The 23,140-nt window shown below is 41.0% G+C and overlaps 7 protein-coding genes across 9 annotated transcripts in view; 3 read left to right on the top strand and 4 right to left on the bottom strand.

Moving 5' to 3' along the window:
• The first annotated feature begins 1,544 nt into the window (after positions 1-1,544).
• tspo (translocator protein) lies at positions 1,545-4,468 on the top strand. Its single transcript, XM_046383613.1, has 4 exons — positions 1,545-2,015; positions 3,517-3,692; positions 3,775-3,913; positions 4,039-4,468. Exons 2-4 carry the CDS (start codon positions 3,520-3,522, stop codon positions 4,210-4,212), a joined length of 486 nt encoding a protein of 161 aa, XP_046239569.1. The 5' UTR covers positions 1,545-2,015; positions 3,517-3,519; the 3' UTR covers positions 4,213-4,468.
• A 757-nt stretch (positions 4,469-5,225) lies between these two features.
• Positions 5,226-6,963, bottom strand: LOC124056300 (ubiquinol-cytochrome-c reductase complex assembly factor 2). The gene is made up of 4 exons (XM_046383614.1): positions 6,817-6,963; positions 6,086-6,160; positions 5,485-5,551; positions 5,226-5,393 (listed from the first exon to the last, which is right to left on the bottom strand). Exons 1-4 carry the CDS (start codon positions 6,952-6,954, stop codon positions 5,287-5,289), a joined length of 387 nt encoding a protein of 128 aa, XP_046239570.1. The 5' UTR covers positions 6,955-6,963; the 3' UTR covers positions 5,226-5,286.
• Positions 6,964-7,070: 107 nt separating this feature from the next.
• On the top strand, positions 7,071-9,130 carry tomm6 (translocase of outer mitochondrial membrane 6 homolog (yeast)). 2 transcript variants are annotated; one of them, XM_046383616.1, is made up of 3 exons: positions 7,071-7,202; positions 8,155-8,289; positions 8,995-9,130. In XM_046383616.1, the coding sequence occupies exons 1-2, from the start codon at positions 7,105-7,107 to the stop codon at positions 8,249-8,251; spliced, it is 195 nt and encodes a 64-aa protein (XP_046239572.1). In that variant the 5' UTR covers positions 7,071-7,104; the 3' UTR covers positions 8,252-8,289; positions 8,995-9,130. The 2 variants fall into 2 exon arrangements, with proteins under 2 accessions (XP_046239572.1, XP_046239571.1); XM_046383615.1 differs by lacking the exon at positions 8,995-9,130 and adding an exon at positions 8,426-8,512.
• On the top strand, positions 8,670-9,567 carry c3h1orf74 (chromosome 3 C1orf74 homolog). The gene has a single exon (XM_046383612.1). The coding sequence runs from the start codon at positions 8,703-8,705 to the stop codon at positions 9,519-9,521; it is 819 nt and encodes a 272-aa protein (XP_046239568.1). The 5' UTR covers positions 8,670-8,702; the 3' UTR covers positions 9,522-9,567.
• Positions 9,568-9,717: 150 nt separating this feature from the next.
• Positions 9,718-13,080, bottom strand: sirt4 (sirtuin 4). The gene is made up of 4 exons (XM_046383611.1): positions 12,950-13,080; positions 12,196-12,653; positions 11,228-11,522; positions 9,718-11,134 (listed from the first exon to the last, which is right to left on the bottom strand). The coding sequence occupies exons 2-4, from the start codon at positions 12,651-12,653 to the stop codon at positions 10,982-10,984; spliced, it is 906 nt and encodes a 301-aa protein (XP_046239567.1). The 5' UTR covers positions 12,950-13,080; the 3' UTR covers positions 9,718-10,981.
• A 694-nt stretch (positions 13,081-13,774) lies between these two features.
• sxph (saxiphilin) lies at positions 13,775-20,525 on the bottom strand. The gene is made up of 17 exons (XM_046383605.1): positions 20,388-20,525; positions 19,867-20,030; positions 18,963-19,062; positions 18,680-18,856; positions 18,405-18,567; positions 18,217-18,281; positions 17,486-17,643; positions 17,204-17,390; positions 16,971-17,119; positions 16,750-16,840; positions 16,211-16,258; positions 15,933-16,115; positions 15,658-15,805; positions 15,141-15,223; positions 14,844-15,028; positions 14,392-14,578; positions 13,775-14,304 (listed from the first exon to the last, which is right to left on the bottom strand). Exons 1-17 carry the CDS (start codon positions 20,440-20,442, stop codon positions 14,261-14,263), a joined length of 2,187 nt encoding a protein of 728 aa, XP_046239561.1. The 5' UTR covers positions 20,443-20,525; the 3' UTR covers positions 13,775-14,260.
• sfi1 (SFI1 centrin binding protein) overlaps positions 20,215-23,140 on the bottom strand; it is a 10,411-nt gene continuing 7,485 nt past the window's right edge. The window contains exons 28-31 of one of the 2 annotated variants that reach the window (XM_046383589.1): positions 23,060-23,129; positions 22,776-22,899; positions 22,566-22,665; positions 20,215-21,134 (exon numbers count right to left, since the gene is read on the bottom strand). In XM_046383589.1, the coding sequence (XP_046239545.1) occupies positions 20,979-21,134; positions 22,566-22,665; positions 22,776-22,899; positions 23,060-23,129 (450 nt within the window). In that variant the 3' untranslated portion in view covers positions 20,215-20,978. The remainder of the gene's footprint in view (positions 21,135-22,565; positions 22,666-22,775; positions 22,900-23,059; positions 23,130-23,140) is intronic. The other variant, XM_046383591.1, reaches the window with a different exon arrangement.

The following is a 23,140-nucleotide window of genomic DNA, read 5'->3' as shown; positions in this document are numbered from 1 at the left end:
ATATATGATATTCTGTATATTAATATAGTAGCAAACAGCTATTTGCAAAGATATAGTAGAGTAAAGTCATCCTGAACAGAGAATGATGTCTCTCTGAGTGTGCTGTAATCTGAGTTTCTCTCTTATGTGTTTTGGCTGTGCAGGCTGCGTGTGTGTGTGCCAGTGTAGTGGTAGAAGGTAACAAGTACTGTAGTATTTATTGTACTGTCATAATTTATTTTGAGGTACTTGTACTTTACTTGAGTATTTCCATTTTCTGCTGCATTGTACTTCAGCTCCACTACAAACCTTCATGCATCCCACAGACATGAAAGTCTGTCTGTTTTCTCATTTAACTCTCAGTAAGAAAGTCTATTTCTCATAATGTCAAACTTTTCGAATCTTTTAAATCTGAGTTTGAGATGTGTACGTATGAGCAGAATTTCGTGACATGGCAACTCTTTTTTTAAAGAATTTTAATCCGTTTATTTAACATTTTTGGCAAAATCATATCAGACTCCCTAACTGGAATGGATCTTAAAACATTAACAATTTCACACAAACATTCAAAATGGGTCAAATTTTATTTTCTACATTATTTCATACAAAAATTGTGCAGTCTGAATTTCTAGGTGCATAAGTGGAAGTGAAGACCGATTTTATCCGGATTTTTGACAGTATCAGTTACATCTGAAGTTTCAGTTCTTCAAGTTTTCAAATCACTTCAAAACCTTTCTGTTTTCTTTAAAATCATCCCACTGCACATACCGGTATGTCCATTGACTGTACTTCTGCTGCTATGACTGTGTGTGTGTGTGTGTGTGTGTGTATTTTTATTGTACATAGTTTTATCAGGATGCTGTCCTTTTACTGCACACTGTGTGTGCCTGTTGTGGGCGTATGTGTATGGGTGTGTGTGAAATTATTGTCACTGTCTTACCTACATGTTTAGTTTTAGTTTTAGTTTTTAGTTTTTACTGCACATTGGAGACTGGTCAAACGAAATTTCAATTTTCTGTGCTAACCCCTGCTACATAGATCTTTGACAATAAAGTACACTTTGACTTTGACTTTTGACTAAAAGAAATGTGTGTGTGTGTGTGTGTGTGTCACGTTTTTGTGAAACAAACATTTACATAAAACACTACTCTCAAGCAAAGAGAAGAAATGCTTTCTACCATATTCACAGACGGATTACTCTCCATCTGCAGCTCAAGAGCAGGTAAACACAAACAGCTCAAAATACCAATGAACAGGACTCTTCTAAACACAACATAAACACTCTTTAGAACCCCATCAACCAGCTAGCTAATTCTTGTTGATGAATAAACAGCTGCTTATGATGTTTTACATTAACTTCAGCGCGAAAAGATCATGGGTTGTATAAACTATTTGCAGCATAAAATGGTAGACTCTGTTATTTTTGAAACCGTACGAACAATTTTAGTTTTTACGCGCAAAAGTGCATTTCAACTTTTCGTGGAGACTGAACAGACCTGCTGCTATACCCACAGTGGAAACGAAGCTAGTTGTGGGAGAGGGACGGAAACTATCTTGGCGTTTTTTTTAATCTCCGCTGTCGCCGATGCGGTCACGATCCAGCTGTGCGTGTGTTTTGTAACCTACGAGGAAATGTGTCATAACTGGTCGAGCGGGAAGGGCGGTTACGTTAGCGAGCGTCTTTGTTAACTGACTGACTTTAACCCTCCTGTTATAATAAGGAGGGTTAAGCTAACGTTTTACAACACATTAGCTACCAGAATATCCACTAACCGCCAGTACCCTCTGGCCTTTGTCCAATCGTTGCTATCCACGCTTCTACGTCACAGCGTTTGGCTCGGTGTGTGTCCGCGCAGGGAGCGTTTGTGGAGTGCGTTACTGGACACACTGATAAGACAGCAGCGCCCGTTGAGCAAACTTATATCACAATATAGCAGCATGCTTTAGGATTTCGCCGTTGGTGTGCAGTAACAGTCCGGCTAAACAACATAACAGACTGTACATCTTATGCGGAGGAGCTGACAACTGAGTTGAGGGTAAGTGACAGGTTACAGCGATGACCTGTAGGCCTACATGCAGTGTTGTGACAGTAAAATTTGCTTTAATGGTAACTTCGCACAACCGAAACTTCGACTTTCCTAGCCTTTAAGGACTGCCCTCCCACATGAAACGAAGAAAATGTTTTAAATAGCTTAAAATAGCACGACTTGCTGCTCCATCAAAACGAATTTGGTCATATCTGTCATGTAAACCGCCAGTCGCGTGACTCTGTAAAGTTTTGCCAGACAACCATATTTGTTCAAGGTTTCATAATTGCAGGCTCCCTCCCTTGCGGTGTGCAGCCACTGGCCGTTAAACGTTAGTCCTTTCAAAGCAGCATGAAAATCAGCTACAAGAATTTAAGAAACTTGCTTGTGTGTATCAGCTAACCAAACCTGTGGCGAAATTAAGTTGGTTTCAGTCAGTTTGCTCTTTTTCTCTTCAGTCAGATCACGTATTGCAGCTGCCCATACTGAGTACGCACTGTTGCACGTAGTGTGGATATAATTGGGACCTACCATCAAAACATTGAGACTTGAACTTTGACCCACTTGCTCATACATAATTATACAGACCATTCACAAACAATATCTAGTACTTGGCTGACTGTGCTGTTGTCTGTCATTGCAGCTTCTGTTATCTGTCAGTGAGCTCTCATCTGACTGCGCTCTTGGCTTGTTGAGACTTACCTTCGGCTGTGCCGAGGATTGTGGGTCAGAATAGCCAAAAAAGCATGGTGGCTTGGATACTGCAAACTGTGTCTACATGAATGAGGACATCTTGGTATTTCTGGCATACTGCGTTTGATGTGCTATGCACTGGGATGTGCTAAATCTTTTTCTGACATGCTAAATAGTGTGGTAGCATGGGTGGGTATTGAGTCACAGGTTTACTGTCAAAAAAAGCCCAACCAGTACTGGATTAATAAGTCCCTTCCCTTCCGGGGACATGTATGCTGGTTAATGGCAAGAGACAAATTATTTTTTGTCCCCATTTGAATTCTCTCATGGATTACACATGATGTTTGTCAATTTCAAAGGTAATTTTGCTAGTGGATAAGTTTCATAGAAACTAGAAAGTTGTCGTTTGGTGTTATGTGAAACCGTTGTGTGATGTGATGAACTACAGCTCCATTGTCAACATGGCTGTTCGCTTTGCACAGAAGAACTGAAAAAAGAAATTAGCTACGTTTTTGGGACGAACAGGACAGGATTCGGGACAGCTGCTTATATTTGGGACTGCTCCAAATTTTTCAGGATGTCTGGTCACCCTGCAGTATATCTGTTTGGGTGTAAAGCGGCTATAATCAACATTTTCAAATGAACAATGGATCACAGAACGACCTGTATGTGAATGGGAGTTGCTAGTAGTGATATCCTCACAGCAAAAATTCACCTGAGCTCCCATTGCGGTCAGCTCACTGCTTTTCTTTCCTCGTCCATGTACCAAGCCCTAGTAGAGATTTAACAGCTTTGATATCCCCTGCTCTTATCTTAGAACATGTGGCTGCCCATGATTGGAATGACCGCCCTGCCGCACCTCGGAGGCCTCTATGGTGGTTACATCACACGTAAAAAGGTGAAGACCTGGTACCCAACCCTACAGAAGCCATCATGGCGCCCACCAAATGCAGCCTTCCCCATAGTGTGGACCTGTCTCTACACGGGCATGGGGTAAGCATCATCTTGCAGATCTTAATCCTCTACTATGCAGCCTGCTGAAGTAAATGATCTTGTTTTAAACTTGTTTATGCAGGTATGGCTCCTACTTGGTGTGGAAAGAACTGGGAGGTTTTACTGAGGATGCACTGGTTCCACTGGGACTCTATGGGGCGCAGTTAGCACTGAACTGGGCCTGGACTCCCATCTTCTTTGGTGCACAGAAGCTGAAATGGGTAGGTGTAACACACAAATTAATTATTTTAACTAGAAGACCGATTAGAAGATTAAGGGGAATGTAGCAATTGTGACAGTATCATACATCTGTGCCCGTTTAATGGCCCATCTCTGCCCAATTTAGGCACTCGTTGAGATTATTTTTCTCACTGGGACTGTCGGAGCAACTATGGTGTCTTGGTATTCCATCAGCCGCACTGCAACTCTGCTCATGGCACCCTACCTGTCCTGGCTGTGTCTCGCCACGTCTCTCAATTACTGCATATGGAGAGACAACCCTGAGAAAAAGGAAGAGTAGGAGACAGTTGTGTGTACTTTGAAACAAACTACTTAATTATTGAATCATGAATTTGAATATCCATCTGATATTTTTGAAGGTTTGATATTTGACAGCTTGTGAAAGACCAATCATCGTCTTTAAATTTGCAGAGTACTGTCCAAAAATATGAAAGAGATGTGCTTTTTCTGAAGGATAATCTTTCATGTTTGCATTTACAATGAAGAGTGTTGCGGTTACTGTAGCTGTAACAATTAAAATAAAGATTTCTATCCGATTTCTCTCTGTAGTCGATACATCCATTCAGTCACAGCGGGCCGCCAACCTGTGCAATCTGGTATACAGGTTTTATATTTGGGGGAAAAAGGATACTGGTAGTAGATCAGTAGGCAGCATCCACACAGAGTTAAGGTGTCAAAATTATTATGGGAGAGACAAGATTCCTAGAATTTGTATAATATAGGTCACAGGCTGAGAAAGATGACTTCAACTGAGGAAAAATGTTTGTCTTGTGAAAAAAAAAATAGAAAACCTTTACTGCTATTTTACAGAAAATTAGGAAACCAAAGTTTAAAGTTTTGCCTGCAGTATATTAAATGCTGCCTTACAGGAAAAGTTGTAAATTGTGGCACCAGGAAAAACTCAGCAGCACTGACCAGTATGTTATGTTATGTTACCACTTACAGGACAACTGTGGCAGGTTTTATTTTCTCATTTGAGTAAATTTTGTCTTTCATGGGAAAAAGATTACTGTAAGTTTCCATCAGATTTAATTCAAATCTGTCAACGCATTCTCAAGACAACATAACTAACAGAGAGTGGAGGTAATATTATTGTAATATTATAATAATATCTGGTAATTAAAACTGTTTAATCAAATTTATGTTTGTGGAGGAAATTTCTCTCCAGTCTTTTTAATATTTTGTTGTGTCTTGATCCCTCCAAAGCTAAAGGCTACATGATTAACATCTGCATAGCTAAAATAATTTATCAAGTCTGTCACAATAGATAAGAAAAATATTAGTCCATAAAGATACCACAACAATAAACTTTATTTCTGTACATGCGGTGAGAAAAAGAAAAGAAAGAAAAGATTTATTTTTCAGGAGCTTTCTCCAGCGAGTCTTCTGGTGATTTGGAGAATCTCTCCATTATTGTTTTCCACAAGCCCTTTTTTTCATCGTCCATCTGTTGCAAACTCCCTGTGTAATGAACAAAGTGAAGTGTTATAAAAGCATGCTTCATAAATCACAGCGTCAGCAGACATAAATGTGATTGATTGTGGGTCTTTACCTGACAAAATCACTTTACACTCTTCCACTGTGACTCCGGTAAAGCTTGTGTCCCTTACACGAGGAAACTGTAGATACAAAGACGTGTTTCCATTAATTGTGTGAAGGTTTCACACTGGAATACACACTCATAAAATCACTGAGAGAATATACTGTTTGAGGAAGTACTTTATTTCCCCATTTCTTGCATCTTCTCCATGTTTAAAACTCATGCAAAATTTGCTAAACATTTCAACTTATGTGACATATTAGCAGTCTTAATCTTATTTTTATTTTTTTAAAGGAATTAAGCTTCAGAGGAAAGACACCAGTGGATGCCTGTGTTTGTCAGTGTTATTGAAAACCAAGCAGGTTTAGAGAGGAAATGTTTTTGTTATCCTCATAAAATAAATGCTCAACAGTAACTGTCACAAAGAGTTCCTCACAGTCTCGAACACAACGGGGAGAAGTCATTCCTTAGCTGATAAAACTCCAAGATACAGAAGCTCTGGAGGGGGATTTATATTATAATGTATGTTTTAGACAAGTAAATTCAGTAAATAGCTCTTAACATTAATATACAGGAGATACACATGAGATGCATGAATGTACACTGTACTTACTCGTTGTTTGTATACGTTACTGTTGATGCGGACCAAACTTTCATACATCTGGTCGCACTTCTCTGGATCTGAGATCTGGAGGGATAAATGGATCGGTTGTATAGAAGTCAGATTCTTCCAATTTCTCATCAAGAACAATATTATCGCTTTCATAAGACAACAGAAAAAACCCAAACCTCACCATATTTCTGGATGCAAATATTAACCTAAAAATTAACTACTGAATATACCGCTCAATATCCTATTATTTTAAACTTTTAAATACTCGATATCATCATCAAGAATCTTTTAGCATTTGTATTATATAAACTAACGTTACATAACAACTATATTACCCACAGTTTTACTGACACCGTAAAGCACACACTGCCATAAGATGAAAGAACCACTTCCACTAAAGTGTATTAAGAACTGCCCTTGTACCACTAAGCAGTTTTCATGATGGAAAATATGGTTATAACTGCCTTTCTTTCTGACAGGTCGGTGTAAGACACGTACAAACATGAGCACACTGATATTAGCACTGGCACTAGCACCTCTAAAGCTGCATTTATAATGTTGATTTTTTAAAAAAGGCTTCACGGGTACAGGTTCACCAGAGTAGGCAAGGCCGACGACTGTAAGCTCTCTTCACAAGCTGTCTTTGGTGTTATGAATCCACTTAGCGAGCTTAGCTCGTTGTGTTGCCCATGTAGCAGAGGGCAAGCGGTGTGTCGGTCAAACTGAAGTACCTGTGTGTTTTCACCCTCACGGAAGGCTACAGCTACTCTCTGCCGCAGAAATGTTCCCAAATCACGGCCTTTCTTGAACTCGTCCCTTGGCCATTCCTCACACAGCTTCAGGAACCGACGGTACCTGGTAGCAGACATCTTTGGACATGTATTGCTAATCGAGTTGTGTAAAGACGTCCGAAGTTTGAGCTGCACCGCACACCGTACTTGTGCTACATCTAAACCCTTCCGTCTGCCCTCCTCGTTGTTGCTTCTGTCATTAGTTGCCACCGCACGCACGTGAACAAAATGAGCGGATCAAACGGCAAAAAGGGCTCTTCCTCCCATGTGGTGGAGTGGATCGGTTCTGTTTGTCGATTTGCAACAGACAGAAACGACTTCAGAAGGTGAGTCAATGAGAACTCGTCCGGCGTTTGAACGACATGGTCGCTCGTCCTGTCGCTAACGTTAGCTCCCACTGCGGAGAGATTTGTCCTTGCCTCGTTCAAACACTCTCTCGTTTTTTGGACGAGGCAAAAACAGTTGTCACTGTCAAGACGAGACCAACCAGGCCAAGTGTGTCCCAGAACTGCAGGACCCATCGAAAGCTCCAGGCTCACTGTGCGTCAGTCATTGAAATTAGGCTGTATATACGGTCGATGGAGTGGTCTGGTAGTTTAGCTGATAACTTGATACTGATTCGGACCTTTGCGGGGCCTGTTTAATGCCTGGAGTTAGGGACTCTGTCTTGAAGAGACTCTTGAGGCAAAGTCTAATTTCTAAACATAAAGCTTTAATGTGTTTTTCGATACTTTGCATCAAGGATTTTTCAACAGCAAAATGTCGTCTTTAGCACATATCTTGATCACATCTGAAATAGTGGATCTTTATCAACAAGATTTATGCTTGGATGTCTTTCTTGCCCAGTGACTAAGGCTGTTTTTTTGGTGACAGATGACAGATGTAATACGCCTTTATTTCCCCTCAATATGTCTTATCTATAGTGTCACCGTGTGGTAAATACAAAATGCAAATGTCATTTGATATGTCAGTGTTAGGTTTTGTCCCAAACACTTAATACCGGTCAGGGTATGTTGTTTCTTTGGGGTTTTTGTTTGTTTGTGTGTTTTTGTTATTATTATTTTTTCCATAAACCAGCACAGAAAACAGGAATTGGGGTTGAAGGGGGCTCAGTGGGTCATTTTTGCCCAAAAGGTGGTTAAGCAAGCTACAGTCAAGATGGAGGATTTTTGATTTCTGCTGACCTTGACATGTTTTTTGTGCTGTTGGTTTATAGCTTTAATCTTATAAGAATAACTCATTATTTGAGAATCATGTCGAATCTTATTTCTTTTTAAGGAATCTTCTGGTCAACCTGGGCTTGTTTGCAGCTGGTGTTTGGGTTGCAAGAAATCTCTCAGATTTTGACCTGATGTCTCCTCAGCCTGTGACATAACCCGGTCAAACCACATCACTGCCAAAACCAGGATGATGGTGAGATCATCTTCTTTACTAAAGCCAGAGGGAAGTTTAAATATAATATATATATATATACACTTTTACGGAATAATGTCAAGGTTCTAAGCAATTTGCTTTAAGTAAATCACACAATCTTTTTGTTCTTCTTTAGGTGTCTTGGACCAACAAAGAAGAAACGTGGTTTTGATTAAACGATCATGAAATTTTTGTCACTAATTACATTGAAAACAAATCATCCTGTTGACCTGAATTAGCTTAATTTTCTGTAGAATAACTTATTTCATGTACTGTTGTACAGTAGTTGGTCCAAAGAGAAATACATTGAATCAGTGTCTTTGTTGTTGTCGACACGTATAATAGCTTAATTTTTAAATACTCAAGAAGTGTAACTGCTGAAGTTTATTATTTTGGTACATTTTTCCATTTGAATGGTGTGTCACGTGATTTCTACAGCTATGTCCACTGAGGAGCTCTTTGTTGCTGCAGCTCGTAAATGTCTGTCCGCTGGCAGAAAATCTCTTTCTGTCCCTCAGAGTCTGGACTTGGCTATTCAGGTCTTGGCTGTTGATTTGGGACTGAAACCAGCTTTGTTGTACGATACCAACAGTGCCAGCGCAGACCAGGTGCAGCAGTACTTGAGCTCCTTACAGTCTTCCCAGCTTGTGTCTAAGTCACTTCTCACACTGGATTTAAATGGAAACTCTCTTATTGTTAATCCAGTTGCTGTCAGACCAAACGTAGAACAGCTGTTGCATCGCAGCAACGTGGCCGTGATTGATGTCTGCCACTCACTGGACAGGCCCGCCATCACTGACCCACTCAGAGGAGAGCTAAAGAGCACGACACGAGATTTACTCCTCCTCCTGGGAGAGTTCGAACAACTGAAGGAAGCTGAGAAACCTCATTATGTAGGAGAGAAGTCAGAGCAATGGAACATGTGCACAGTGTTTGGCCTTTTACTGGGTTACCCCGTCACTTACTGGTTTGATCAGACTAAGAGCTTTGAAAACTGTCTGTCTATGACTCCCCTGGTGGTGACTACAGCTTCAGTGACATGGCAGGCAGACTCCGCAAGTCACAAATGCTGTCTGTACTCCTTCAGCGTCCCAGCTGTTCTGCTTCAAGAGATTCAGCCCAACCTGGAAAACTGGAGACTTTGTTTACACAAAAGATTTCAGGGGCAAAATGTCCTTAAGGATCTTGCGGTTTGTCAGTCCACAGTCACTCTGCCTTCTGTTTGTTTGTGATGCGAGCCATAAGTTTGTCTTTACAATAAACTTATCTTATACATGATTTATGTTATCGCTCCGGTAATCAGTGTTAAAACACCTGCTTCTTTTTAAATGTGCAGTGGTATTCCCACGCTGGTTCAGACAGTGCATGCACACAACTTACATTATGACAGAAATAACTGATTAAAGTAACTATCTACATTCAAAAAACATAAAATACGAGTATGAATATGAGAATGATGATTACAGCCCCATTTTTTTCCCCAAAATCTATCTAAAGTTTCAGACTTAACTGTCTGAGGAGAAACTGATCATACACTTAGCAGAATGCTTGAATCTGATGTAAATTATATTTAATCAGAGAACAAAACTTAAGTTCAAAAATGGTTGAAAACTTGGAGTCCAGCACAAATACATAACTGAATATTAGATCAGTAAGATTCACAAAATCAACCTGAGTGCTTTGATTTACCTACATAAGTGATAAATTAGATGTAAGCTTACATTATATTTGCGATGTGTATTTAGTAGACTTAATCTTTAGGCCAACCCTTAGATAAAATATCTGTGATGTACAGAAATAATAGGCCTTCATGGTAATTAAAGAACAAGTGTAATTAATATTAACAATACCCACTTTGCATTTGTTATGCCAGTTTAAGTCAAAACTACAGCTGTATTCTCTCCAACAATACAGTGCACAATGCACCAGTCTGATGTGAACTAGTGATGTGTGGTGTCAGGGGACCAATCTATCATATTATCACCAGTTGTGTTCAGTTGATCTCATACTGACAAATGGTGACGATGTGTCAGAATCTAATCATTGGTTAAAAGTACAACTGCTGAAGTTGCGAAACCTTACTGGCGAACATGCTGCGGGGTTTGAGACTAACGACGTCCATCTTGACGAGGTTCTGTATAAAGCGCTCTCATGCCCTGAGAGTATACATACAGTTTAATTCTGTTTAATATAACATGTTTTTGTCTCCAGCCTCTGACATGCAGTTAAACAATCTCAGCACCATCATATGAAGACATGAGAGCAAACCGCTCCAGGCTAACACAAATAATCACAGCCTTTAGAAACCAGCTGATTGCAATATATTATTTTCAAAACTTCTCTAAAGTGTCTTACCTGATACATGATTTTTAACAGTTTGCACTCAAAAGCATTCTTGTAGTTCATCTTTACTGATCCCCTGATACCAATCTGAATTTCCAAGACAGGCACACTTAACTCTACGTAAGTCAATTAACAAGTTTAACATGCAGTTTTGCATAAAATAGATAAATAGAAATGCCAGGTGTTAGCAGCTAATTCTCCTGGCACAGAGGTGTAGATGCTCCAGAAGTGCCAAACAGCTGAGGCAGCCATCCCGAAGAGTGTTGTTTACCTGTTTGAATTTGAGGTAGTTCTGACCGGCGTTTTGACCAGCTTAATGCAGAATATTCACACAGCATGTCCATGACACTCAGAGAGGTTGAATGACTGACAGCACTTCACCACAGCGGCCGCTCACCTTCAGCTCGGCCAGGTGATCGGCTCTCGTGGGCCCAATGTTCAGGATGGCGACCGGCATTTTCCTGTCACTAGCTGCCAGTAAAAACCTGTATCCTGAATATACCTTAGAAATAACACAGAGGGACACATTTAAATACAGAAAAACAAAGCAATTGTGTAAACTCCAAGGCGCTTCAGACATTTTGCTAAGACTTACCTGTAACGAAGACCCCACTACCAGCACCGCATCGGATTCTGTCAGTCTGTCGTGCACAAACTGTACTGTCGCCTTGTTCACGGTGTCTCCAAAAAATGTGACATCAGGCTTCAGTATCCCTCCGCAGTCCTCACAGGAGGGAACTCTGAAATGGAGGACCTGCTCGTCCTCTATGAAAACATCACCGTCCGGAGCCACAGCGCCAGCCTGAGCTGTCCAGTCCGGGTTTAGTGCTACAAATCGCGTCTGGAGCTCCTCCCTCGCTGAGATGGCACCACAGCCGAGACACATCACCCTGAGGATACACACTGTACATGAGCTCTACTTCCTCATCTTTAAACACATGTTAGTGGATAGGCTTGTACATGGTCCCTTAAAGGGTCAGTTCACCCAAATGACAGAACACATTTTCACCACTTGTGGTGTCTGTAATTGCAGTTTTATTTGCCCAGGTTTTGAGATACAGTGAAAATGAATGGAATTTCATTTGTGACACTCACAGCATCACTTAAGAAGACCTTGTGGTTTGTGATTGTGAACAGATTTCTTTGTAACCACATTATACATAAGTATTAGATCCTAAGGAACCTGTTGGCAGTGAAGTCTGTGGATTATCCAGAGTGACAATGACACTTTTTCTTTTAAAGGTATTTTGCGACTGAACTATTAAATCAAATTTTAAAATGTTGTGGGTGCTACAAATTAAATGTCATTCTCCTCTATTGTATTTCAGAGGCAGAGATCTCCAAACGTGGACAAATAAAACCAAGACACCATTAGAGGTGAAATGATTTACTCGTTTTATCAACCAATGGTCTAATGTCGTATCATACACTAATATCTAATTCTATTTCTATCTAAACAGCTTTTTTAACAGTCTTTTCCTTTCCATAAGTCCTGGACAAAATAACCTCTTGACAGCTATCACAGCAGGATCAGCACTGATGCGTCAGATGATGTTTTCTCACCTGTGGGCACAGCCGTGGAGCTCAGTCAGTCCTTTCTGTCCTGCCTTTGAATGGAGAGCATCCACGTTCTGCGTAACCAGCCAGCCGAGCTTGCCGCCCTCCTCCCACCGCTGCAGAGCCTTGTGTGCAGAGTTTGGCTGATGGGAGGAGAACCGCGGCCACCCGACAAAGTTTCTGGCCCAGTAGCGCTGACGGGACTTTGCGCTGCGGACAAACTCTGCGTGCTGCATGGGTCGCCTGTCAGTGCGAGCGTACAGCCCGACACCCTCTGAGCGGTAATCGGGGATCCCGGACTCGGTGGAGAGTCCTGCGCCACTGATCACAAACAGTCGTTTGGCTCGGGACACGAACTCTTGCAGCAGCTCCAGGGAGTGTGCATCAGTAGCGCTGCAGGCGGGGACAAAGCTCAACACCCTTGCAGGTACTGAGGATGCCTTCACAGGTCGTGGCAACTTCATCTAGAAGAAGACGGACACAACGCTAAGCAGGTGTTGATACACGACTCACGGCTAGAAGCAGCCACAGTCGCTTAACACAACATTTAATGACATTATAATGTTCTTATGGACATTAAAGCCACAAGTGTTGAACACAAGAAACGATGAAGTTAAATATAATGTAGCAAAAAGAACTGAAACGATTACTGGTCTACATCCAAAGGAGGCGTTTCAAATGGAAACTAAAGTTAACGCTTTGCTAAGATTACAGTATCAGCTAGTTAACTTTATTTAGGAACATTAATGAGCTACTATACCTTGTTTGTGAGTTTAATCGGTATCAGTTTAACTCGAAGTTTAACCCGAAAACTGGCAGCAGCTACAAAGTGCTGACAGAATTACATGACCTACCGAAACACACCGATATAACCCGGAACCTTTGTTTTAGTGACAGCAACAGGAAATACCAGGTTTTACGTAACACCAAACATCAGGATGCGCCGTTAGGCTGGGAGACGTAGTCAAACATGTTAAGAGCAGAATTTATTTGCTAATCCAGTGCAGCCGATGCACATTACTTCTTATTCTTAAAGGCAATTTGTAGCTCAAAGGAATAGGTCTATCTTTAAGTTAATTATAAAAGTAAAAAAAAAAACATTTAATAGAATTATGTGATCCATAGATAAATGTACCTTTTTCAGGCTGGTTGGCGCTCTTAATGTAGCATATTTCCCAGTGGTCTGTTGAAAACCACATACCTGTAAGACTGTTATATACCCTGATCCATCTTCTTCTTTCTTATTTACCTTGGTCCAGATATTCCAGGCAATAAAGAAAGAGATGACTGAATTCATTTATATCTACTTAACTCCATTAACAAAACAACACAATTTTTTTTCATGTGATCAACAAAGAGTCATTTGTTATTCAAAACAAAGTCAATCATTCTGTCAACAAGTGTGGAGGTCCTGAAAATATGTGGAAAAATGTGAATCCTACCAGGTTTAGTTAGTCCTCTTAATTCAGAGCTGCTTCACAACTAATTAACAGTAGTAATAACCATTGCTTTAAAATGGCATCCCCACATATCCTATGGTTCTCAGTCTGTCATTTCTTTTGAAATTTATCAAGAAGCACAGTAATGTTATTGGTTACATTTTATACACACATTTACAAATATAGTCACATCTTTTGGTATTTATCTCAATGCTATGTGTTGTCTCAACTTCTTTGCATGAGTCTCTATGTCACTGGAATTTGTTTTCAGGCTTAAAAATACAAAGCAAATGTGTATTGCCTTTCTGAAAGACAGATTAGGCATAAAATAACAGTTTAAGTTACAATGGCAACTTAAAGATGCTGGAGACTTTTCTCTGTCCCTTAAAATGCGTATGACACATGACTTAAGAAAACTTGAAAGCAATGAAAACAGTAAAGACCAAAGAAGAGTGTGACAGTTGTTGAAATGTCAGTCACTTCAGTTTGCAGCAGAGTCCTGCAGCGGAGTTTAGATTTTAATCTCATCTGTGAACAGGATAATGCCAGCGATGGTTTGCAGTCATCAGATTTGGAGTTTGTGGCTGAAGGGTTGATGGCTGAACCACCAAATATCACAGGGGGTGTGTCCATTAAAATATGCTGCACACATCCTGATTACAAAACTCTAAGATATCTGTTGTAAAGAAAACAGATGTAAACATTAGCATTAACAACATGTGTGAGGGCTGGTTTAATTACTTGTATTTGATCATAGTCATACCAGAGTGTGTGCAGTTGAAGACAGATTCTGCGTGATGATAAAACTCTTCTCCGAGGATGGAGCGGTAGTCCATGTGGCTTGTGTGGACAAAACACTGAGTTGCATCTTTGAACAGCAGATCACTTTCTCCATATGGCTGAGACTCAAAGAGCTTGAACTCTGAGTTTGGATTGGCTGCCAAAGTCTCCTGTAAGATTAAAAAAAAACCTGAAATTTTAAGAGAGCAAACACCCACCAGAATGACAAACGTAATAGTTTAACCACGTGTTCTGATTTCTGTCAGTATTTCAGAAGAAAAAAAAGAAGCGGATGTTTGGCGACAGTTTTTGCTGGTAATGTGGTTGCATCTAGAGCTGCGGCCTGTGAAGTCAGGCTTCATTTTCCAGTTGATTCAGTTCCATAAAGCAAATTTATCACAGTTCATAGAACAGAACATCGCCACATAAGCTGACCTGCGACTTCATGAGGAAGTCGTACACTCGTGCTGTGAGAACCGGCCGCGTCATGACGGTGTTCGGTGGGATGACTCCGAGGTTGCAGCTCTCCCACTCTGACAACGGAGCCCGACGACCATCGCCGCACAGCAGCTCAAAGTCTGATGACGTCCAACCTTCTGCCCAGCCAGTGGAACTCAAACCTGTAGTACAGCATGACAAAGGCATAATGTAATATAAAAAACATACAGTACATGTTTGAACCAGTGTGTGTGTGTGTGTGTTCATGCCAAAACTTTGTCCTGAGTATCTCACTGAGGATGTTGGCCTGAAGGTTGTGCTGTTCCAGGAAGGCCACGTCACCGTAGGTTTTACCACTTGGATCTCCAACCAGACACCTGTGAATAACGAGTAAAGGATCAATATAGTGGAGGTGGAGGCAGAGCAATTTTCATTAGCTTTTATTTTTTTTGTTGTTTGTATTTTGATTATCCAGAATAATGGGGACTCTGTTTTCGGAGGTGTTGCTGTTGATATTTTTTAAAACAGGTATGATCAATATTATTTATTTTAACAATGGAGCAAATTACTTCTTCTATGTGAAAGGTGGCTCTTACTGAAGTTAGCAACCAGCTGGTGAACATAGTGGGGCATGTACGAGCTAAAGAGCTGGATATTTTCCTCAGCTGGTGGAGAACAAAGCAGAGGAAATAACAAAGTGAATTACTGGTAATTTGTCAGCTGGATAGAAACACGAGTTGTCAAACTAATTAACACATCAGCTGTTGCCGGTGATCAAAAAGCTCCAGTTCAGGTAAGTCACTGAGCATACCTTAATGCCCCCATGTTGCCATAGTAACGCTCATTGTGGTTGTCAGCACAGCGTTTGGTGGCAGCCTCTCCAGTGCCTCCCATACACACTTTACACAGATTCCCCTGAGAACCGGGAAGACAGCCTTTCCAAAACACCTCGTTGTACACTAAGAAAACATAAAGTGGCAGATGACAAATACACGGGGTTGCACAGCACACAGAAAAGAGATAAAACATGATGTTCCTATAAGGAGAGGACCTCCGGTATAAATATAAAGGAGAGAATAACAGTACCTTGGTTTGGATCACAGGGGGAGCTGTTGTTATGCTCCAGGCTTAACGTGTGTCTGTACGGCAGCAGCCAGCCTGCCGGGCTGTACATGTGGTCATGACAGGAGCGACGGCCTCCGAGGTTCCCTATGAATATGTTTCTGCTGGAGCGCTTTGCCACTGCCACAGCCACCACGGAGGGCAACACTGAGAAACAGAGCGGGCGGGGGAGGGGTTTCAGTGTGAAGGCATTAATCACACTGACTCATTAATTGCGTATTATTTATTACTGTATGTATCACCATCTGTCTCCAAGTGGGTTGATCCTTCAGCAGGCACACATTCTCTTCCTGTGAGTCAGAGAGAAACACAGCGGAAAGAGCGTTGTTCTAATTAATGAAGGCAAGGACCGCAGCTAATGTAATCAGTCATCAGATGATTATTTTGTGTCAAAAAATATTGAAAAGCCACTTAGATGGTCTTTACCTGGGAGCTTCCAGTGTCATTCCAGTGTCAAATACCTATTTTTGATTTTAAGTGCTACAGGCAGTAAGGCTATTATGAGAAGGTAGCAAAAGGCAGAAATTTTGTCAACTTTAACTTGATTTACCTCAATTAAAATATCACGACGGAAAAAGTAACTAAATATGGGAAAGATCCAATTTTCACAGAAAGTTATTAAAGCTTAAAATGAATAAAATGAGTGTAACACTAGAGATAGAAATCTGTGATCTTTGTTGAGTTAAATTAATTTATAGCAGTGTCATTTCAACTCTGTATTTTCACACTTTTGCCTAACACATAAACAAATTTGCTGTGTGTAAACTGAGTCTCACCATACCATAATATTCTGTGACGACAGGGACAAGACCACATTTTCCTGCAATGAAAGAGTGAGTTGCATCCAGCGAGACAGCGTCCGCCTCGTCCCTCTGTAGCATCAGTGTCAGTCATGTTGGGAGAGAATACAGGTCTCATCTTAAATTATGACTGTTTTTCCAAGTGCGATCAAAAAGTTTAACAATCGCACATTCTGCGGTTTATATTACTTTAAAGACTTGCCTTGATTTTCTCGACACAGTCGCGGAGTGAGACGGCTCTAACACACACCAGCGGGTCTGACTTTATACTGAGAGCCCACTGCTCACATTTCTTCTGCTCTGCATTGCTAATACAGCACCACCGCACAACGCTGTCCTCCAGTGAACTTCCTGCACAGAAAGGCCTTCAGTGAGGTCACAAAAATCACAGTCAGCCTGGTCTGAATAAAACAATGAACAACAATGTGTAAGCACCTTCATGCCCGAGGCCTTTGAGCAGTGCCACATAATCCAGCCCCAGCACCTGACTGACATCCATGTCATCCGACAGAACAGCCACTTTATCTGTCACATCTCTGAAGAGAAGATCATTTTCTCCAAAAGAAGACGAGTTGAAGAGTTGGAAGCGCTGCCCCTCTCGTCCTCGCTGGCCAAACAGCGTCTTAACAACAATGAACAATCCTTTACGAATCTTTTGCTGCGTGTGAAATTTGTGAAAGTGCGAAAACGAAACAATGGGTGAAAAAAAAAATGCACCTGCACCGTTGCTAGAAACTTGCGAGCAACCTTGCGAAAGTTAAATCTGGTGACCATGCCGCCTCCTGGACCACGTCCCAGATTACAGTTTCTGTAGTGGCTGAGAGGAGCTTGTGTGCCGTCTGTGCACAGTAACCTGAACTCGTCTCTATCGCTGTCTGAGAGGACAAACAGAATAAGAAAAGCAGATGCTACAATTCGCCCCAAAAAAGGAGATTTTCCACTTGAATTCTATAAACCTTCCTCCTTCACTGACACCACATGCTGTTTTAACCTGGATATTATTTTTTTGATTTAGATGCTCAGTACAAACTACAACTCTCTAAAACTGACTCAGCTTAAAAAAAAGCTTATTGTATCTGGAAGCTTTTGGTTTTCAAGATTGTTAATGTACTAAATATCAGTCCCAAACTTATTTGTAATTTTTGTGAGTTTATATGTTTTTTTTGATGGGGGTTGACCTTTTTGTTTTTTTTAACCAAATCATAATTTTGTACTTTTAGACAGACAGTAGAGAGCTGAGAGAGCTAACAGGAAGTGAAAATAGAGAGATATGTGGGATGGTTTGCAACAAAAATCCCTGGCTGCACTCAAACCGGAGATGTTGCAAGGACACGGTCAGCACCTACGACCCTTCAGCCGCCACGGCGCCTAAGAAAGATTGTTTTTTTTAATCTAAGAGAACAAGTGAACAGTAAGATATTATTGAGGTTCTTTAGGAGGCAATTTACCTTCAAGACTTTCAAGAGCTAAATGGTCCACAAATGCAACATCTCCAGCTCCACTCCTAAGACATCTGTGACAGAGCAAAAGAGGCAATAGTGAAAATGAATGTCTCTGTTTTGACTGTATGCCTCTTCAAAAGCAGAGGTGAGAAATAAGTTGAGTTTGAGTTTGTGGATACTTTGTCAAGCCTGACCTGAGGGCTCCTTGGTTGCTGTAGAAGGGCTCGCTGTGGGACGTTTCGCAGTGGTAATTCCTCTGGCGGATGTAGGACTTCTGGCCTTGGCACAGAGCGCACAGAGGAGGTGCCATGGCAGCAGCTCCAGGAATGCAGCTGGCACTAAAAAAGGTGCTGACGTCTGCTCAAGAGGAGAAAAACAAGTGAAGCAATTGAAAACCTGGAGGACCAGAAATGACAAAATAGGCAAAAGAAAATCGTCTGCATCGTACAGCTGATTATAATCTCATTACCCTGACTGAGAGGCTGCTCCTTTGACCAGCTCAGGTAGTTGCGTGAGAGCAGGAACCCGAGTGGAAGGCTCCATCCAGCCGTCCATCGAACGCCACTGTGACAGCTCCTGAGGCCCCGCAGGGACCGTATGTCCAAACTGCTGTTTCTCACCACAGCCACGGACAGAATACAGCCTCCTGCAGGACTCACAGAGACGGACATACACAGACAGGTATACTGACTCAGACACAATGCTGAAGAGAGATGCCGAGAAATGTCCAGAAAGAAGTGAAGTAAACCTACCGTCACTGTATATCTCCTTGGCGATGACAACGAGGCCAAACTGTTTCACAGCAGAATAAACTTCTCCCGCATCTAACGTCACTATGTCAGCACGGTTAGCCTGAAACGAGTTAGCACAGCAAGTCTCAATATTCCATCAGGGTTCACACACCTTTGAAGGCTTTTATTATACAAAAAAAGATTGCTTATATGTGGATGACAGTAAAAATCAATCGGCTAAGTATCCAAGGTTTGAAATACTGCGCAACTCTTCAGAATACTGAAATACTACACATTAACAGTACCTGCTGTGATCTTATACCAGCCTGTGACACTGTAAACAGAATGGAGCTAAACAGATAAATCTGCTGGGCATCAATGTACATAGAGGCTGATAAGTAACAAGAAATTGCAGTTTTTGAAGTTGAAAAATGCTCATTTCTTTTTAAAACATCAAGAAAGAAAGAAAAATGATTATGTTAAAAAAAAAAGCCAGGACTTCACTTCATTTAAACTTTCAAATATTGTTATCAGCCTCAAAAAGAGAGAAAAGGTTGGCCTTATTTATTGTTGATTTTAACTTTACAAACCCCCGGACCTGATCTGCCCTACAAGAAAAGTAATTTGTGAGGCTTTATATGACAAATTTGTAAGTAGAATGCACTTGAGGATTTGATTCAAAACATTTCAACTTTCACCTGACCTTTTCTCCACCTTTCCAAATCAGGCTTTTCATTTCAACTAATTTCTGAGATTTTGTTAATAAGAAATTCCGCTTGGCATTCATGGATTTCCTTTGTGTATTTGTCAAGAAAATACACACACAAACATAGCTTCACATAGTTGGTATCTTCTACAGTGACCTCTTTGTCCTTTGCACACCTTTTCCCCAAATTTTTGCCATTTAAGGGGGGTGATGGCTCACCCTGATCCTATCGATGCAGTCAGTCGTGCTGGATGCTCGTATGCATGAGAGTTTGGCAAAAGCCGCCACAGCAGCTGGCGGCAGCACTGCCACTAGAGCTTTAGCCAGTTCTGCACACTTCCTCTGTTCAGGATCTGACACTGTGCACCACCGCATCTTCTTAGCTAATACACAAGGGAGGGTTCACAAGATATTATACATTTTTTTACAAGATTTATTTATCGATTTCATGCATATTTGTGCTTTAGTAAGATGCAGGTCTTTCATGGATCTCTTTGTGCATTCATTAACTAATAAAATCTAAATCAAACTTTGCAGTTTTGTAAACTGACATGATTTTACAGTCTGTACAATGTTTAAATCAGTTTTAATGATGTCCACAAAAACAGGGAAACAATCAAAGCCAAACACAAACTCCTACAGAAGAATAAAAAGACTTTCAACAACATAATGAAATTGAATATAAACATAAAATAAGTTAACAATTCAAGTGCATAAACTACTTCAGGAACAAAACTTACCCCTGATGCAGCAGACAAAGATGAAAAAGAGTAAAATAGCATTAAGTCCTCTCATTCTGCCCTGTTGTAGCTCCTAATTTATCTTATGTAGTCTGCAGAGCACACAGCTGTACTTTCTGCTTCTGTCTCAAATCCTGGATACTCCAGCATAGATTTTCCACAGTATTAGAGGAACTGGTACTAACGGATAAACAGAAAACTCATTGCGCAAGGCAGCTCCTCTGAAAACAGTAAAGTCACTTTTTTTTCACACATATGGAAAATATTTAGCACCATCTGTCACAAGGACGACCCCTAGGCAAAGTTTTTGTAGATTTTAACCATGGATGTAGTACTGAAAGTTGCTGTAAGGAACTTGGCTTTAATGTTTTTCAGATATGCTCAGGCAATTTCAAAGTTAAAGACGGTCTGCATGACATCTGACAAGCATAATAAAAATAGCAATCCGTGGACATTTTGTCCTTCCAAAATGAGCGCATAAGAGGTGTAAATGTTCAGCCTATCAGCTGGCGAACAGTTTTTTTAATTCAATCTTCACATCAGTTTTCATGTTACTATGTGATCCAAGCAGATAAACAACAGCTCAGCTGATCAGCTTTGGGAGGGTGTGAGCACCATTTGCTGTAATGTAAACACAGAGTGATCTGTGAGGACGGTCTGTAAATGCTGGATCCTCTCCACGTGTAGCAGCATCACCGGTTTTCGTTTTGCCAGCTCGGTGGACAGTCTGTCGATGTGCTCCTCCAACTGTAAACAATATAAAACATCAAGTGTGACACAGATAGAATAACTTTGAGCGCCAGTGATTTAATACACTTCCCCTTGACTTCTGATGGTTGCTTTTTCACAGCCAATGACTTATTGTCCTGAAAAGAATGCATGCATAATTTAAGCCATCAGTAGAATCTATTTTTGGAAGTTATTTTGAAATAAATTTCCTCATGAACATCACCTCACAAGCCCAGTATTTTTCATAATTAAAGGTAAGGATTTTCCCTGAAAAACAATTTTCAGGCTCCAATCTCTGGGGCTGAAAAATGAAAATGAAACTGCCTCCCCATGTCTGTGAATGCCAAAGACCCCCATGTTAAAATGGTCAACTTTACAGCAGAAATAAATACGTGTTCAGCCTGGTGCAAAAAAGTTTTCTATTGCTAATTTTCACCTTAATGATTAAGCCTTAAAGCTAAGCATAATTAAGGGCACGACCGCTTTGAGTGACAGCTAGCTGGAGCCAGACAGGGGGAGAGCATGACTTTTTAACATTTGCAATGTTTAAGATTAAAAACTACATTTATCTTCACTCTCACTTCTTGACCTCTGCAGTAGTGAGCACAGACCAGCGACAGACCTGCACATACAGAACAGAGAGGGGAAAAAGAAAAGACACCGGAGGAAACGGAAAGAGTCTTTGTGAGTGCGAAATTCAGTCAGAGGCTAATCTGATCACCCTGGGTGTCTGCTGTTTCTCCCTAGCTTGTGGCTAATGTACAGTAAGGTGTGCTGGCATTTTGGGGCAAATAAGTCCATGGTTAAACTCGCACAAGTGATGCAGATAAATACACGAGCCAGCCACCATACTCACACAAATATTTTAAAGCGAACTTCACTTGTCTTTTTGTGCGAACACAGCTAGCTTGTTACCCTTAGCTAGTTTGGTTGTTTTGAGTGAGGTGGATGTGTTTCAGTAGCCAGGTTCCATTTGGCTCGCTTCAGCTTAGCCCACGAGCCACCTCTTTGACCATTTTTGCCAGGAATTAGGGAGGCATTGGAGCAGGCGGCCAGAGCCACCCACACTGCGCAACTCTTCAGAAACCCATGACGTCACCCATGGGTCACCCATAAGGTAGGTCTGAGTACTATTTATTGTATAGTACATGACAGCCTGATACAAGTGTGTGGCTGTTTATCTGTTAAATTATCTGAACAAAATCAAGATGCACCTGATTGATGTTCAGTACTGATGTTTGACATCGACTATGAAATACAGAAATTTAGGGTGCAAAACCTAAACCAGGACTGCATCTTTAGTAACATAACTCATAACAGAGAATCATCTTTAAAGCAAAAAATTAAGTACCTTGCAACTGGTGACAGTGGTGCCAATGTGCCATTTGCCTTGTTTACATGTTTATTCTTGTTTATCATAAAACAATTATCACACAGTTATCTTCTTACCTCTTTAATCTCTTGACAAACAGCATCTTTTTCCGTTTGTTCGTCCTTTCCGCTGGTCTGTAGCCAGCTTTGCAACACCTCTTTCAGTTTTTGCCAAGCCCTGATAGAACACACATGTAATCAAACACCAGTTACTCTGTAGACAATGTGTTGAACAACATGTGTTGAACAACTCAACAGGAATGGAAACCCTGTTGTCATATTTCATACCGGAGCTGCTTCTTGTGCTGTTTGTATGTCTTCATGTCCTGCTGGATGCTGAGCAACTCATTGATCAGAGCTGAAGTTGGATTCATTGCTGCAGTTTGTCCATCGGATGGTCTCAGACCGACAACTTGAAGGAGCAAAACAAAGAGTTGTTTAGAACATGGCATTTGTCCACATGTTCTGTATAGTCCAGAAAATGTTATTGTTAACACTCTACACTGTAACTTGACAATTAATTAACAGAATAATCTTCTACATCCCGGAGAAGAAAAGTGCAGCTATCATACCTGGATAAGCTGATGAGTGTTGCTTAAGGTGAGGATCATCTCCAAACCCTGAGCTGCTGGTCTTCGCCAGCTTGGGAAAAA

The sequence above is a fragment of the Scatophagus argus genome, chromosome 3, assembly GCF_020382885.2.
Source record: "Scatophagus argus isolate fScaArg1 chromosome 3, fScaArg1.pri, whole genome shotgun sequence".
Taxonomy (NCBI): domain Eukaryota; kingdom Metazoa; phylum Chordata; class Actinopteri; family Scatophagidae; genus Scatophagus; species Scatophagus argus.
Note: the sequence above shows the minus strand (reverse complement) of the source record. Positions and strands in the feature narration are given on the sequence as shown.

Coding starts and splice junctions, on each gene's coding strand:
- sirt4 (XM_046383611.1), bottom strand. CDS start 12,653: ATGAAGTTGCCACGACCTGTGAAGGCATCCTCAGTACCTGCAAGGGTG. Junction 11,523..12,195: donor CTCCACGGCTGTGCCCACAG/GTGAGAAAACAT, acceptor GTGTATCCTCAG/GGTGATGTGTCTCGGCTGTG. Junction 11,135..11,227: donor TAGTGGGGTCTTCGTTACAG/GTAAGTCTTAGC, acceptor GTTATTTCTAAG/GTATATTCAGGATACAGGTT.
- LOC124056300 (XM_046383614.1), bottom strand. CDS start 6,954: ATGTCTGCTACCAGGTACCGTCGGTTCCTGAAGCTGTGTGAGGAATGG. Junction 6,161..6,816: donor GTGAGGGTGAAAACACACAG/GTACTTCAGTTT, acceptor TTATCCCTCCAG/ATCTCAGATCCAGAGAAGTG. Junction 5,552..6,085: donor GTAACGTATACAAACAACGA/GTAAGTACAGTG, acceptor TTGTATCTACAG/TTTCCTCGTGTAAGGGACAC.
- tspo (XM_046383613.1), top strand. CDS start 3,520: ATGTGGCTGCCCATGATTGGAATGACCGCCCTGCCGCACCTCGGAGGC. Junction 3,693..3,774: donor TGTCTCTACACGGGCATGGG/GTAAGCATCATC, acceptor TTGTTTATGCAG/GTATGGCTCCTACTTGGTGT. Junction 3,914..4,038: donor GTGCACAGAAGCTGAAATGG/GTAGGTGTAACA, acceptor TGCCCAATTTAG/GCACTCGTTGAGATTATTTT.
- sxph (XM_046383605.1), bottom strand. CDS start 20,442: ATGAGAGGACTTAATGCTATTTTACTCTTTTTCATCTTTGTCTGCTGC. Junction 19,063..19,866: donor ACTGCATCGATAGGATCAGG/GTGAGCCATCAC, acceptor AACTCGTTTCAG/GCTAACCGTGCTGACATAGT. Junction 18,282..18,404: donor AGCAACCAAGGAGCCCTCAG/GTCAGGCTTGAC, acceptor GCTCTGTCACAG/ATGTCTTAGGAGTGGAGCTG.
- tomm6 (XM_046383616.1), top strand. CDS start 7,105: ATGAGCGGATCAAACGGCAAAAAGGGCTCTTCCTCCCATGTGGTGGAG. Junction 7,203..8,154: donor GACAGAAACGACTTCAGAAG/GTGAGTCAATGA, acceptor TTTCTTTTTAAG/GAATCTTCTGGTCAACCTGG.
- c3h1orf74 (XM_046383612.1), top strand. CDS start 8,703: ATGGTGTGTCACGTGATTTCTACAGCTATGTCCACTGAGGAGCTCTTT.